A 13,767-nucleotide genomic window follows, 5' to 3' on the forward strand; every position below is an offset into this window, starting at 1 on the left:
CAGATAAGAGAAATCTCCCACGTTTAGCGATGTCGTAACTTAGTATAAAATACTAGCTGAGCACACTGTTCGAATAGTTTTGTATCATGGCGCATTTTTTTACGAGTTTGAAACATAAGTTAAGAATAGGTACTTGAACTGGAATGGAACTCGCACAGACGAGTCAGACGGCGATGAAAACTTCTGTAATTATTGAACAATACTTTGTTGAACTTTGTTGACTTAATTTGATCGTTAATTAAAATATTTGTTTTTCATTTGAACAGACAATGTACTCCCGCCAATTAGGACCACATGCATATTTAGTCTAAGGGCCGTGCTTAGCTGGATACCTGAGTGTCAACTTAATTTATATCATATAGCTGATCCCTTAAAATATCTCGTTGTAAAAATAACATGATAATATGAACTAAGCTGGCAGATAATGTAACTAAACTTTCCAATGTCAGTTAACGTTTACGAAAGAATGACATTTCTTTGGCAGTAAATTGAGTTAAGTGGTAAAAGTGTAAATTTAGGTCGAGACGTATTCCAGCGATACTACACGCAACAACTTGTGTATACACTCCCTCGTATTTTAATAAATCAGTCATTTAGTTTCGTCTGTATGTTATATTTTGTGATTATATGTCTTGTAACCCTTCGTCAGTACGTCTAATGTGTCGACCCAGAAGAGGCACTGCCCATGTACATGTTCAAACAAATATGGTTTCAGGAAAATTGGCAAGCGCTACTAATAATCCGGGTTTAACTAAGAAAGTAAGATTAAGAATTAAAAAGTACTTTATTCAGCTACCGATATTGTCGTGATCTAGTGAACTAAGAAATTCTCAGAACTAAATTTGAATGAAATGTATTGTACAGAGTAAGGAGATTTCACGTTTCATCGCCAGTCGTAAATAAACAGTGTGGTGTGATCATTGCTGATAAGAACAGTTTCATTTTTCTGTAGTAAATCTAGATGGTGTGCTTTCATTAAGTCTGAGTATGATGCCGCAGCTTTTGAGCATACGAATTAAATCTACTGAACAATTCTGGCATGAGGTACTGTTTGTTATGCCGTAAAGGCTGTTAAAAGGTGATCCTAAAAAAACACAGTGTGTGACTATTCAATTCAAATGAAAGCTTTTGAGCAGTACTTTCATGTGGTACTGTTTATTATCCTGTATACAAGACGGTTCTAACTTTTACGTCTGTACTTGAAACTCTAGTTTGTATTACAACAATCTAAACGAAAGCTGTTAAGCGGTACGTTCGTGTGGCCATTGTTTGTTTTTTTTTTTAAGTTGCAACAAATTTTTCTAATTTTTTAAAATGAACTCTTGGGAGTGAAAAGATTAAGACTGCGAAAATGACACTGATAAAAGAGCTCTTGTCATATTTTCATGAAAGGTCATATAAAACGTGCTTTTAGTTCTGAACTTATTCCAGCGATACCAGTTCCTCTATCTTCCACTTCGGTTCCACCACAATCACGGAATCCTCCTCTTCTGTTTCAGGCTCTATTACAACTTCTACCAGCTCATACCTTCCTAGCATCTCGCATCCGTTATCAAACACATATTTGCCTTTTCCTTTGGGTTTATCTTGCTGAAAACCTCCCACATAACGGTGATTGGCGTGAATGAGCTCTCCAGCCTCCTCCATTTTCCCCTGCACCCACATCCCCCTGTATTTAGACCCGGTGGTCGCATAGCTGTACACCCCTTGGCCGTGGCGTTGGTTGTCGGCCCATTCCCCCTCGTAAATGTCCCCATTCGGGTAGGTGTATTTTCCACGGCCATGACGGACGTCGTTTAACCAGTACCCTTCGTATTTGGAGCCATCGGGGTAGAAAAATGTCCCTTCGCCGTGTTTTATCCCGTTGATGTAACTTCCGGTATACTTTCCTCCGCTTTGAAACCTGGAACCAAACATAAGAGTTTAAAATAAAGATAAAAGTGCCTACAATAACCAAGAAACAGAGACAAATCACCGAGATTCTCTCTCTTTGTAAGAGTTACCAGAAACCATCAGAAGTCTTAAAAAATTTTAGAAAACAAGCGTAATTTGAGAATGTTTTATTACAGCTACAGCTGTTATTATTATTATTATGCTATCAACGAAGTTCTTTTCAAGAGTTGACTGCATTCCTTAGAGAGAAAGTTTCTTCTCTGTTTATTTTGCTCTCGTCTGTCTGTGCATAGAGAGACGCACAGTATTGGACCGGGACAAATCCAGGTTTAATTCTTAGGCAGAATGCTAAAAGAAAACTCCGCCAGTCAAGACCGAAGCCTTGTAGTTTTAGTTAAAAGCTTTTCAGACTATTCATGATCAGTCTACTACCGCATGCAAAACGTTTTCTTAGTTCTATTAGTTCTATGAAGGTACATGCGGCGACCCTCGTCGGGCAGATGAAAGCATAAATGCAAACTTCTTCGGAAATTTTCGGTTTGGAGGGGGTAGAGTTTTGCCATTTGCTTTAGAATGGAAAAATAAACGGAACCTATAAATAGAGAGAGTTTTCTTACTTGTAAGTTCCTTGTCCATGCCGCTTTCCATGTGAATATTCTCCCTCATATATATCACCATTCGGCAATTTAGCTTTGCCTTTACCATGCCGCTCCTCGTCTTCATTTCTGTCTCCTTCGTATTCCCCAAGATAAGGTGCTCCCTCGTCCTCAACACTTTCTTCATCGGAGGACATTTCTAAGCTGCTTTCACGAACTCCTTTCCGGGACGTTGAGATCTAAACCGAGCCGTATAACTGTCTGTTTATGTTCGTTTCTAAGGTAAAAAGTTGAATTTGACCATTTGAATAACCATTCAGCTGTATGTAAACACGCCAAAATATTTCATTGGTCGAATTGAGCAAACATGACAGTGGTGTGTTTGCTCAAGAGCTCATTTGTTAAACTATAGCAAAATTTGCGTAAAGGACTAAATGGTGAATGGATTTTGTACAAAATACCTGTCACATCGATTTCCATATTTTTCTGTGTTACTGCAAGACTATCCTCGGCTGTAAGAGTCTACAACAAGCTCTAGTAAACAGTTCTGTGCAAAACAAGAACTCAGTTTTAAAATCATGAAACTGAACGCTGAGAAAGCGTGAGTTTGTGACCTTTTCTAAGATAAGGTGCCGAAAGGCTTGGAATCCAAGCCTAATGACGAAAAATTGGAAAACTTTGCAATACTCATGATCTCATTCGAAAGGGAAAAAAATGGGCATCGCAAATCGAAGAATACACAAAAACCAGGGTATACAAAACCAGTTTTGAGCTAAAAAAAAAAAAAAAACAAAAAAAAAAACACGGGGAAAAAGTTGTTATGAATTTTATAACAAACCAACCGGGCACTGGGCACTATTGGAAATAATTAGTGTTGCTATGCAACCACGCTGTCGAAAGTCGATTTAAAATGGCGAACGGTGGACCAAAAATGTACACTTTGAAAGGAGCAAACGAGTATAAAATTAGCTAAGATGGTTACTCTGTCCTAAAGATTAACCTAAACTGGTGCTTCTTTGAGAGTAAGTTGCATATTGTGGGCATGACGTTGGAGATAATTTTTGTTCGAATCACTATCTAGAATATTTCGAAGCTCGGCTTAAGCTTATATTTCGCTTTATGGTTACTTTGAGAGTGATCTAGGATGCATTCAAGGGCTTACATGCTGCTTGAAAAAGAATGGTTCAAGCTGCAAAAAGAAGAACTTCCTTGGGTAAGCTGTGTTTATCATCTCTAGTGTAAATATTGACACAATCTACGTAGCTGTCCATTAGTATCGTTTAACACTAGCTGAGTAAATCTTACATCTGATGCGGTTTGGACATCGATCTGTGAATGTAATGTCGTGCACATGTAATGTATCGCATCTGATAGATATGTTTATTTGTATGTCCTGATTGTGTTCTATGAGGCTATGTATAAATAAATTGTCTTGAGGCGTCACCTAGCGTTAGTTAGTGTGGGACTAGTAATGTCTGTGAAGTAGTGAATTTATTGCTTAGGTCTCTCTGTAAGTGCACTGTCCTGTTCCCCTTGTGGAGATCAAGCGTTTTCATGATGATGATAATGATGACGATAATAAAGATGCAGAACAACTTGGGAACATTTTGCAAGGACTGAATCCAAAACGTTCCTGTGCTTTCATATTTTCCGCTATACATATGCCCTGCCCACAGTCAAAATGGACAATAAGGGGAAAAAAGACAAATGTGTTGTTTAACTGGTGTATTTTTGGTTTAATTTACTAGTCCAGATTTGTGTGCCATGGTTTTTATGAATAAAGTTTCTCTTACAGTAAAACCCACAAGCATTGTTTATGATCTAGTCATAAATGGATAACATAATTTGTTTAATTTGTTATTGTTACAATACAGCAGTATGTGACCTTTTCAGGGCATACAGGCAAAGCCATTAAATGAGGATGACATGTTTTCATGGGAAGGTACCATAAAGGGCCCAAAGGACACAATGTGGGAAGGTTGGTATGATGTCTTTATTAAGGCATGCATGCTGTAAAAAAATGAGATGGGAATATTATTTCTCCATACTGTTGTTACCTTATTTACCTTATTTGATGTTTTCATTGAGGATGATACTATAAACATATTGACTAAGTTAGAACTGAGGTAAGGTGGGAAAATATTTGCCTCTGTTATTTTGACAGTGCTGTGCTTGGTCTGGCACTCAGTTAATAATTATTATCAGGATGTCAATAAAAAAGACCTTGTAATTACATGTATCTCCTGTTTAAATGTTCTGGTGCCTCTTATCACAACAACTTTTCTTTGTTGCATCGTCAGGAGGTGTTTTCAAGTTGTATCTCCAGTTTGGCGAGTATTACAATGGCCGACCACCAAGAGTATTCTTTCACACGATTCCCTTCCATCCGAATGGTTAGTTCCATCTTCAATTCTTATGAGTCCTTGTTAAATTGGTTTGTGTTTTTGGTATACATTTGTAATATATAATGTTTAAAACTGTTGGAAGTGCATTGTCCTAATTATGTATGGGTTATTGATCAAGTGTGAGGTCAAGATGGCTGGGTTTTGGCCAAGTTCTTTTTTTGCATGTTTATGGACCGAGACAGAGTTGAGGTCCATAGGCTTTCAAAAATAGCCATCTTGACCCAACAAGCTTGCTCACTAGAGGATTTATTTTATGAAAAAAGAACACTATTTCCTTGTGGGACGCAGCACGTAATCCTGACCAGGTAAGATAGTGCCATCTTGCCCACTCAAGTAGCCAATGACAGGCAGGATTCAGTTCATTTTGCCTGCTCATGTCTTAAGCCCTATAATATATGTAGTTACTATTACACTGGTCTTTGTGTGGACAGTAAATATACTAATTTGTCTGTTTTTTTGTTTTTGACATTCCATTTATCAGTTGATCCAGACACAGGGCAAGTCTGTGCTGACTTTTTAGACGATTTAAGTCACTGGAAAGAGTTTTATTCAATTTCATACATGCTACTAAGCATTCAGGTATAAATAGACTGATTGCAGTTGGTTTTTCCTTTGAAAGCAGGAGGGCAAGTACGGGGGGTGGAGGGGGGAGGGTGGTGGGGGGCAAGGGTTCAAGACAGGAAATGATTGGGATGAGGCAACAGTTTTAGCATGCACTTGAAGAAAGACATTTCTTGCCCAAACCTCTTCAAGCCCCATTTTTTTTTGTGTCTAATTGCATTCACCAGGGTAAATGCTCTGTGCATCCTAAGGCAAAAAGCAGTCTAGGTGTCATAACTCTTGTCTGACCAAGAAATTAAAGGTTAGCTGTAGGACTACTGGTACAATTTACAAGCAGACACTATTTTTTCTTTGTTTTTCCCCAGTTTTTTTCTGGTGGCAGATTTCTCCCTACATTATTGAAACAGTGTCAAGCAGAGAATAAAGAAAATCACTGACTAGGGAACTATTGTCTTGACTGAGCACCAAATTCTCAAAACATATTTCTGAAGAAATTTAAGGCAGTTAGTAAGGAGAATCAACACTTTTAGGTCTGGACTTACTGTCTACTGACACTTCCTTATTCAGATGTTGCTGGTAAATCCAGTTCTTGAAAATGCCATAAACCCTAGTGCTGCCAGAATATTTGCATCCTCGCCCAGCAGCTTCAGGCAGACTGTGTTGGATTGTGTTCTGGCCAGTAAGAGAGTGGAAGGTGAGCCATTTCGCCCAGATATTAGTTTGACATATGAAGCACATGCATCAGTCTACTTGTCAAATCAGTATTGTCTTGTCACCTCATTAGTGGTACAGTACATGCATTTAAGTTTGACTGCATCTCACAAATGAACCTTGGGTTGACCTAAATCACCTCTTATTCTGCCAAACCGTACCAAGCTGGAATAATTAAGTATAAGGGCTATACGATACTGTAATGAGCTATGTGTTTTAGACCACACTACTTACTTACTTACTTTTTATTACCCCTGTAGAAGAGTAAATATTGTATCAACGATCCTTATCATTGCTTCAAGTTTGTTTTGGCTTTATGGTGTAATGCATTAATAGACTACTTCTAAAACAGTTATAACTATTCTAGGAGGTCTAAAAGTGAAAATAGTTGAAAATACATACGCTGTACCTAAATACTTTATTTGATAAGTTGGTTGTTACAGAAATGACAGCTGACAGCTGACGTGGACCTACTATCTACTACAGTACAATTAACGTATCCTACAATACAATCATTTAAGAAAATAAAATTTGATAAAATAAGGGTATATATACTGTATTTTGGGTCGGGTGTATCTGAGCTGCATTGTACGTAATTATTAAAACAGATGAAGTCGTTTGATTTGCTAGCTGATTTGTTAATCAGTGTTAATCAAGTTTGGCACTCTTTATTCAGTTCTTGACATCTACTCCACATATGTGGAAAATGATTAGTGAATGTACACAGAAATAACTCCCAAAATTGGATTTGATAACACCATTGTAAAATCCCACTGCAAACTTTATTGCTGGACTGACTCAAAAGCACAATTTATTGACTCTTCATGTATTTTTTTTGCTCCAATTTTCCAGCTGGACTTAAACCCCACACAGCAGAGGACATTGATTTGACTCGAATCTCGCCAATAGAACCAGGACCAACAGAAAGAACTCTAAACGAGAAAAAGAAGACCGTTAAACTTGGAAAAGTATCTTTTGACGACTACCACGCCATGTGGAGTGGAATTGCCACAACCAAGCCAGTCCCGGACTCAAGTAATCCTTTGAGTGAAGTTCTTAGGGCTGATTCTAAATTACAAGCCACACACTTTGGCCTTCCCCAGCAGGAGCTGCAGGAAGAGATTCACAAACAGCTCACAGAGCACAATGCCATCATGTATGGGAAGTTTGACACTGGAATGGCAGGACAGGATCTGGCCGAACTGAAGTCAACTAAGATTCAGTTGCTGAAACAGATTTATCTTCCTAAGCAGCAAGGTAACAGGCTCTGTTTGCTTTTATAAGGCACAACAGCAAACAACAATATCAGAAGTTCAGCACGCGCAACTACATCAGTCTAATTATAAAAGTTGTGCTGATTTATCACTGTTAAGGTTACCGTATACCTTTAGAGGTGTTTCTCGTCCAAACGATATAGCGCGTTCGGTTTAAACTGTAGATACCTAAATCCTTATATCAAATTAAAGATTACAGAGCTGGCTATCAGACTATACCAAGAATTTTCAAATACAATGAATTGGTGAATTTTTCATGATCTCTAAGTGCAAGCGTCCGAATCACATTTTCAAAACAACTCCTTACACATTCCTTACACAAGGTTGCAGTTGTCTCCTTTCGATACTGTAACACTGTGCATTTTTATTGTGTTGACACGTACGTCTTTTTGCATTTCTTCCTTACCTACTTTAGCAGGATTGTCAAGTACGGATTCTCCAACGCCGAGAACGATAACCAATGCCCCTTCGCCGTCAATTACAACTGCGAGGGACCTGGAACCCCATGATCAGGAGGTTGACGAATTATTAGCGTGGACTAATACGTTACCTTAGCAACAGTGGCCATCACCATAGAAACACTTCATAACGTGTTGTCCATGACGTGCGCCATATACGACAAAGGCACCCCATTTAAATGAAGTAAAATGGAAGCCCCGTCAAATTCGGCGCCAAACTGACGATTGGAAATGCTGGTCACTGATTGGCCAAATTACATGCATGAGACCGTGTCATGCGTAAAAGTTCATAGGCAACGTAACGTAAATACACGTAAATATGTGTATTTTTTTAAATTTTGTCGTTGTCAGTCCACCTCAGTCTTCCCTAATTTGACCGAACTCTGTTACTTCTCGGTTTGTTATTATTTCTTCGTTGTTTTCCACCTTATTAGGCAAGATATTAGTTTCAAGTTTCCTTCAATGACTTTAAACATCATATAACTTGACAGTTGTACATTCCATGTGACGTAGCTCCAACCCCCCCAAAATCGAGCTTTTCAACTGGAGACATTTTTAAAATACCATGACTTGGTTTGCTCTCCATGTGGCCTAAAATATATAAAAACGGACTGAAAACTGAAAGTTTCGTCTAAAAATATGTAGTTGCTGCTGATCAAAGTTGACAATGTCATTCCCTGTTTCAGATCAAAATGGTCAAATCCATTCCTGCGGTGTGCGCATCTTCAAAAGTTAAGGCTGAATTTTTCAGGTTCTTCGTTTGTAATCCGTGTTAATCTTCTCCATCCTAAACGATCCATCTTCCTTTGTGGTTTATTATTATTTCTCTGGTGTTTTTCTATCTTGTTAATCTGCTATTTTCAAGTTTCCTGTTATTTAAATGTGATTTTGTGCCTGGCCAAAATAACTCTAAAATACCGTGGCTGAGCTTCTGTAAAGGAAGTATTCCTGGTCTCTTTAGGTCGAGCGTGTTGCTTTCCTGATAACAATCGGCGACAAAAGTGTTTAGAGATTCTGCTTGTTTAGGTTTCGTTTCCTCAGAAATGCTAGTGGTTTACTTCCGTTCATTTCCATCGTTTTTAATACCAATCAAAATCGAGTCTATAAATGGCGGAGTCGCTTGTTTCTTGCGCAGTAAGAAACGAAGAGTCGAACAACGAGGTTGCTCTTTTGTTTAAAAAGTAAATGCGTCTGAAAAAAGTATCTGTACACTCAGTGACAAGGGCAGCAAAAATTAACTCGGTGTGCTTTTTATTTTGTTATTCTACATCTGCATCAGTGAATGCTTATATATAAATTGCACAGGAGTTCGTTTGTTCTTGATGTGATTAACGTACTTCCTGATTCGTTCCCAGGCGTCACTCCTCCCGACCACAAGTCTCTCTCGCCCCAAGCTCCCTGTTTCCTCGCTCTTTACCGCCGAAATCCAATGGCGCCTGGGAACGAGGAAGAATGTAATACACGTGGTATTAAAGTATGCTAAAACAACCCCAAAAAAAAACGAAAAAAGCAGCAACGGGAAGTTTTTCCTTGTTGACAGTTTCATTCTGCCGTAACTTCTTGGAGCTTTGCATAAGGTGGAGGCTGCACCTGCATCTACGAGGAAAACGAACAAAGAGCCTCAGTAAACTTTCAGGACTGCCTCTACAACAGTCTAGAACCGGAAGTCATTCAGCCGCGACTTACTTACGTACCGGAACATTCTGGTACTTACTCTGCTTTCGAAAGCGTGTATTAATTAGTTGGTTCTTTCATAAGCCTCGTCCAAATTACGGCGGAGGAGTTTGAAAACGGAGGTTTTACCGGCTCTGAAAACGCATCAAATGCTATCCATCCACTCTACCGCGGAGGAATTTAAGAACGCAACAATCACCGGTCATTTTGGATTTTTTATTTTAGGAAACCGCGGGCAGGGAAATCACGTGATTATCGGCGTGACTACATCGTTTTCGAAAGGTTCCCTTTTGAAAATGTTCTCCGTCCACGCGAAAACGAAAAGCCGGCGTTTTCAAATTCCTCCGGTTTGAAGAGCGTTTTCGAAAAGCTCAGTTTTCGTGACGGATTAGTGTGGACGGTAGACCTAACCGTAGAAATAAAGCTGGGTTATCCAATTTCACCGGCGTAGTGCGGACGGCGCCTCAGAGACGTTTTTAGAACATTACTTTAATTACCGGTAGGGTGACTGGTCTAGGCCTCTGATCAAATGCTGACGGATCTTGACGAAGGGTTTCGATGTACGAGTAAACCACGATGATGAAGTAGATCTGCGAGAAGATAAAAACATTTTTATTACATCCCGGTGAAGATATAACGCAAGAAAATATAGGTTCATGGCGGGGGAATATTCTAATTTAGACAAGTGTAGATAACTTACCGATAAGAGCAATCCCAAAGTATTTCCCAAAAATATAAACGAGTACTGCAAATTAAAAATATTTTTAGTTAACTCTCGATCTTCAGACAATTCCTACACGGTATGACTTGTGTTTTTATAGTATTTGCAGGTATCTGCTGAGATAAATACTGATTATTACTTTAAGGTTTGCGCCCAAGGACCGCTTACGGGCCTGCAAAAACAAAGCAAAATGCCATGTAATAAATAACTTATTAACCTCGCCCGTTCGGTTTTACGGGAAAATCTCAGTCCTCGTTCTTGCGGCAAGTTCTCGGTTTGAGATTTTCCCGTAAAGCCCTCACTATCGGTTAATAAGTGGTTAATACTTTCGAAACTTTCGTAAGCGACCACCTCTGAAATCCAATATTTAAGAAGTAGAAAACATGTACTTTGTTTCTATCGAGTTATAGAAACACGAGTGGAAGTTTGGGAGAACGAGAAATGCTGTGGGAACACGAGCCGCATTCTGGAAACAACTCCGAACACCTTACCAGATTGTTCCAGATTGCAATGAAGAAGATCGTGACTCCAAAAGTGAAAAGAAGCATAAAAATGTTCCATACAACGTAAGGGTAAGCCAGATACGGGTTGTTCTGAAATGAAGATAAAAAAGTTGATGAGGAAACGATCGAGTCGGTGCAGGAGCAAATATTTCAGTACTGGCTAATAAATAAAAACCTGCACTTACGGATTCATAAGACCACAGCAACAGCAAATTTGCCAGCACCGAGATGCCCCCAAAAGCCACTCCAACGAGGCCCAGGTTGGTAACAGCTAATCAATAATTATAAAAGTCATAATAGCAATAATTAAAAAAACCTTTCTGTCAGTAATTGCAATTTGTTACAGGCGCTAAAATAATCACTCTGAGCTTCTGCGAAATTGGCTTAAAAGGGAAGATTTCCTTTGGAGGAAATTTCACTTTCAAAAGCTCCTCTTCCTAAGGCTAGTCTGCCCATGGTTAAAACCAGGCCGGTCAATAAGCATTTTGCTTATTGTAACGTGCATTTCTTGTCGAGCGATAGAGCAAGAAAACAGAGAGAGAACGAACGACTGCGGAAAAGATAGACCTACCTTTAAAATACTCGTAATCCACGGGCATATCTTCAAGGGGTGATGGACTTGACGTGTCTTTCATTTCGGCAGTAAGAGTTTGGTAGGAATGGCAACCAGAATAAATCATATAACTTCCGGAAAGCTGGTGAAATAAGAGAAAGTTAGATTTATTCTAACATTGTTTACCAGCCAGTTAAGAAGTTAAAAGTTAAATTTAATGGCCGTCTGGTAGGCATCCGCATGAATATGGCGTAAACACATCCTTTGGATACTTGGAAGATGATTGCAGGTCAACAATTCTAAGCACAAAATTTAGAAATTAATACACGCGACCTTGATGCTACACGACAAAGCCCGGGATCATATGAGATGTGGAAAAAGAAGGAACTAGTTCCGGGAAATTAAACTAGATGAAAACATCACTCGTGCACCACTTTTATAAAGCAATATTCCTTTTACAAGAATAAATGAATAAATGACTGACTGAATGACTGACTGACTGACTGACTGACTGACTGACTGACTGACTGACTGACTGACTGACTGAATGAATGACTTCATTTAAGTGTCATTAGTCTTCAGCTTTAAAAAAAAACTAATTGGGGACACTAATCACACAATAAAATATACCTTAGCTAAAGTTAAAATTATTTACAATTTAATGAATAAGATTCATTAAATTGATAGATAGAATGATAGATTCAGAAGATTCCACTGATGTTATAAAATAACACCAACTAACTAGGAAATCCGGCGAATTATTTAACGAAATGAAAATTACTAAGGCCTATTCCAAACGTAGTTAGTGCAATGGCGAACTCAAATGAATTTGGCCCAACAGTGCGCCAAATTGCGTCAAATTCAAATTAGATCAGAAACAACAAAACAAACCTTAAAAAGACAACATACATTAAAATAAATTATGACTTTAAGAGCACGCCGTCTCAAACCAAGTCACGTCAGTCCTGCTGTGCCGCGGTTCAGTAGTGCCCGCCGTGCTAAGTACGTACGTTGTCGTATCGAACGTCAACTTGCAGAACTGAATGATTTCATATGTCTCCTACTGCCGTGTTTAAGTCGAATTTTAATTCTTGAATTTAGTCCAGCGCGGCAACAGCGCATAGCATTAGCATAAACCAATGGCGCATGGATAGTTCTAAGAACTTCTTAAAACTTCCGCGATAAGTAAGAATGCCGAGTTCACTTTGGATTCATCTGCCACGAGTAACATACCTCGAAATGACAAGCTTTTGATTGTCTTTACCATTCGGAATAAATGCACTGGTTTGTACGAGTTGCGATTGTTTTTTTTTTTTTTTTAAATATCTATATTTCTTTTCTGTCAAGTTAGTGTTTGTCATGCCGAGCAAGGGGTCGACTTGTTATCCCGAGCTAACATTGCTAACTCGTACTCGCAAACCGCCATTGACCCGAACAGCAACATATTTTACATATAACTGGCGTTTGCATCACGTAGTGTTTCTCAGATAGCATAAGGAGCGTTACCTAGAAACACAAGACAAACAGACAGAACAAACAACTCGAAACTAAACGGCGGGGAAACACAACACCTACCAGACCAAAGATCCCGATTAGCCGAACGCCTGTCCGCAAATCACAGCCGCAGCAGCACGTACGAACCAAGATCGCCATAAATGTTTTCAATGTAACGACCGCCTTGGCGTGCTGTAAAGGTTCTTGTGAGACGTAGAGTACGGCGCAGCGAAATGAACGCGTCTGCAACTCAGTCTAATACCAGGTGGTGTGCACGTGGATGCTACGATCGTAATGCACGCTGGTATTAGTTTCGTTTCCTCGTTGCCACCGTTGGGTGGAGATCTCTTGGGAACATTGAAATAACCGCTTTTCATTCAAAATATTGTTGCTTTTGTGTGTCTTTCGATGGAAATCTAACTTTTAACACGTTTTTGGCCTTAGAAATTTATAATTACTCGGGCCGAGTCATAAATTACTAGCCGTTCTTCTTCGTAGTCGTATTTGGTCGCCAAATGGGAGATCATAGTCCCAGACGTTCCTAACGTAGAGCGTCAACAGCTTGCTTTATCGGTAGTCACTTGAAAGGATAGATGAGAAGGCCCTTCTTTATTCTGTGACATTTCTTGACGAAGCGTCTAGTTTTCACAGAAAGTAGTGCTTGGAGTAAAAAACGTTGGCTTTTAATCAGTCTCGACGGTCTTGCAGGTAAGCTGAAATCACTATGAGGGAGTTTTTTCTTACAGAAAGCCCAATATTCAAGCTACAACAAACCAAGTATGGCGTGTGCTGAGCAACCACAATTTCAATGGTAATATTCCAACGCACAAACTTATCCCTGATATGAATTACTCCCACTGTCATAAGAAAATCAATGCATCTGAAATACAAATATCTCTATACACTCAGTGACAAGCTAGAGCA

At 39.1% G+C, this 13,767-nt stretch overlaps 3 protein-coding genes across 7 annotated transcripts; 1 reads left to right on the forward strand and 2 right to left on the reverse strand.

The window, feature by feature from the left end:
- Positions 1 to 203: 203 nt before the first annotated feature.
- On the reverse strand, positions 204 to 2,788 carry LOC110046152 (radial spoke head 1 homolog). Its single transcript, XM_020751832.2, has 2 exons — positions 2,511 to 2,788; positions 204 to 1,903 (listed from the first exon to the last, which is right to left on the reverse strand). Exons 1-2 carry the CDS (start codon positions 2,684 to 2,686, stop codon positions 1,423 to 1,425), a joined length of 657 nt encoding a protein of 218 aa, XP_020607491.2. The 5' UTR covers positions 2,687 to 2,788; the 3' UTR covers positions 204 to 1,422.
- Positions 2,789 to 3,373: 585 nt separating this feature from the next.
- Positions 3,374 to 8,522, forward strand: LOC110046151 (ubiquitin-conjugating enzyme E2 U-like). Of its 4 annotated transcripts, none has more exons than XM_089287162.1 (8): positions 3,375 to 3,511; positions 3,623 to 3,702; positions 4,383 to 4,467; positions 4,790 to 4,882; positions 5,376 to 5,473; positions 6,023 to 6,149; positions 7,019 to 7,423; positions 7,856 to 8,522. In XM_089287162.1, exons 2-8 carry the CDS (start codon positions 3,634 to 3,636, stop codon positions 7,993 to 7,995), a joined length of 1,017 nt encoding a protein of 338 aa, XP_089143288.1. In that variant the 5' UTR covers positions 3,375 to 3,511; positions 3,623 to 3,633; the 3' UTR covers positions 7,996 to 8,522. The 4 variants fall into 4 exon arrangements, with proteins under 4 accessions (XP_089143290.1, XP_089143288.1, XP_089143289.1 ...); XM_089287163.1 differs by having other exon boundaries at positions 3,633 to 3,702; XM_089287164.1 differs by having other exon boundaries at positions 3,374 to 3,702; positions 7,859 to 8,522.
- Positions 8,523 to 9,132: 610 nt separating this feature from the next.
- Positions 9,133 to 13,648, reverse strand: LOC110046158 (uncharacterized). Of its 2 annotated transcripts, XM_089287168.1 has the most exons (7): positions 12,925 to 13,648; positions 11,368 to 11,491; positions 10,982 to 11,067; positions 10,785 to 10,886; positions 10,273 to 10,317; positions 10,070 to 10,162; positions 9,133 to 9,494 (listed from the first exon to the last, which is right to left on the reverse strand). In XM_089287168.1, exons 1-7 carry the CDS (start codon positions 13,000 to 13,002, stop codon positions 9,441 to 9,443), a joined length of 582 nt encoding a protein of 193 aa, XP_089143294.1. In that variant the 5' UTR covers positions 13,003 to 13,648; the 3' UTR covers positions 9,133 to 9,440. The 2 variants fall into 2 exon arrangements, with proteins under 2 accessions (XP_089143294.1, XP_089143295.1); XM_089287169.1 differs by lacking the exon at positions 10,785 to 10,886.
- Positions 13,649 to 13,767: the final 119 nt, after the last annotated feature.

This window comes from Orbicella faveolata, unplaced genomic scaffold (genome assembly GCF_042242905.1).
Source record: "Orbicella faveolata isolate gen_17 unplaced genomic scaffold, um_ofav_v1 contig_14, whole genome shotgun sequence".
Classification (NCBI taxonomy): Eukaryota; Metazoa; Cnidaria; class Anthozoa; order Scleractinia; family Merulinidae; genus Orbicella; species Orbicella faveolata.

Coding starts and splice junctions, on each gene's coding strand:
- LOC110046152 (XM_020751832.2), bottom strand. CDS start 2,686: ATGTCCTCCGATGAAGAAAGTGTTGAGGACGAGGGAGCACCTTATCTT. Junction 1,904..2,510: donor CATGGACAAGGAACTTACAA/GTAAGAAAACTC, acceptor GTTTGGTTCCAG/GTTTCAAAGCGGAGGAAAGT.
- LOC110046151 (XM_089287161.1), top strand. CDS start 3,634: ATGCATTCAAGGGCTTACATGCTGCTTGAAAAAGAATGGTTCAAGCTG. Junction 4,883..5,375: donor GATTCCCTTCCATCCGAATG/GTTAGTTCCATC, acceptor TCCATTTATCAG/TTGATCCAGACACAGGGCAA. Junction 7,424..7,855: donor TTATCTTCCTAAGCAGCAAG/GTAACAGGCTCT, acceptor TACCTACTTTAG/CAGGATTGTCAAGTACGGAT.
- LOC110046158 (XM_089287168.1), bottom strand. CDS start 13,002: ATGGCGATCTTGGTTCGTACGTGCTGCTGCGGCTGTGATTTGCGGACA. Junction 11,492..12,924: donor TAATCGGGATCTTTGGTCTG/GTAGGTGTTGTG, acceptor TTATTTCACCAG/CTTTCCGGAAGTTATATGAT. Junction 9,495..10,069: donor CTAGACCAGTCACCCTACCG/GTAATTAAAGTA, acceptor TTTTCCTCGTAG/ATGCAGGTGCAGCCTCCACC.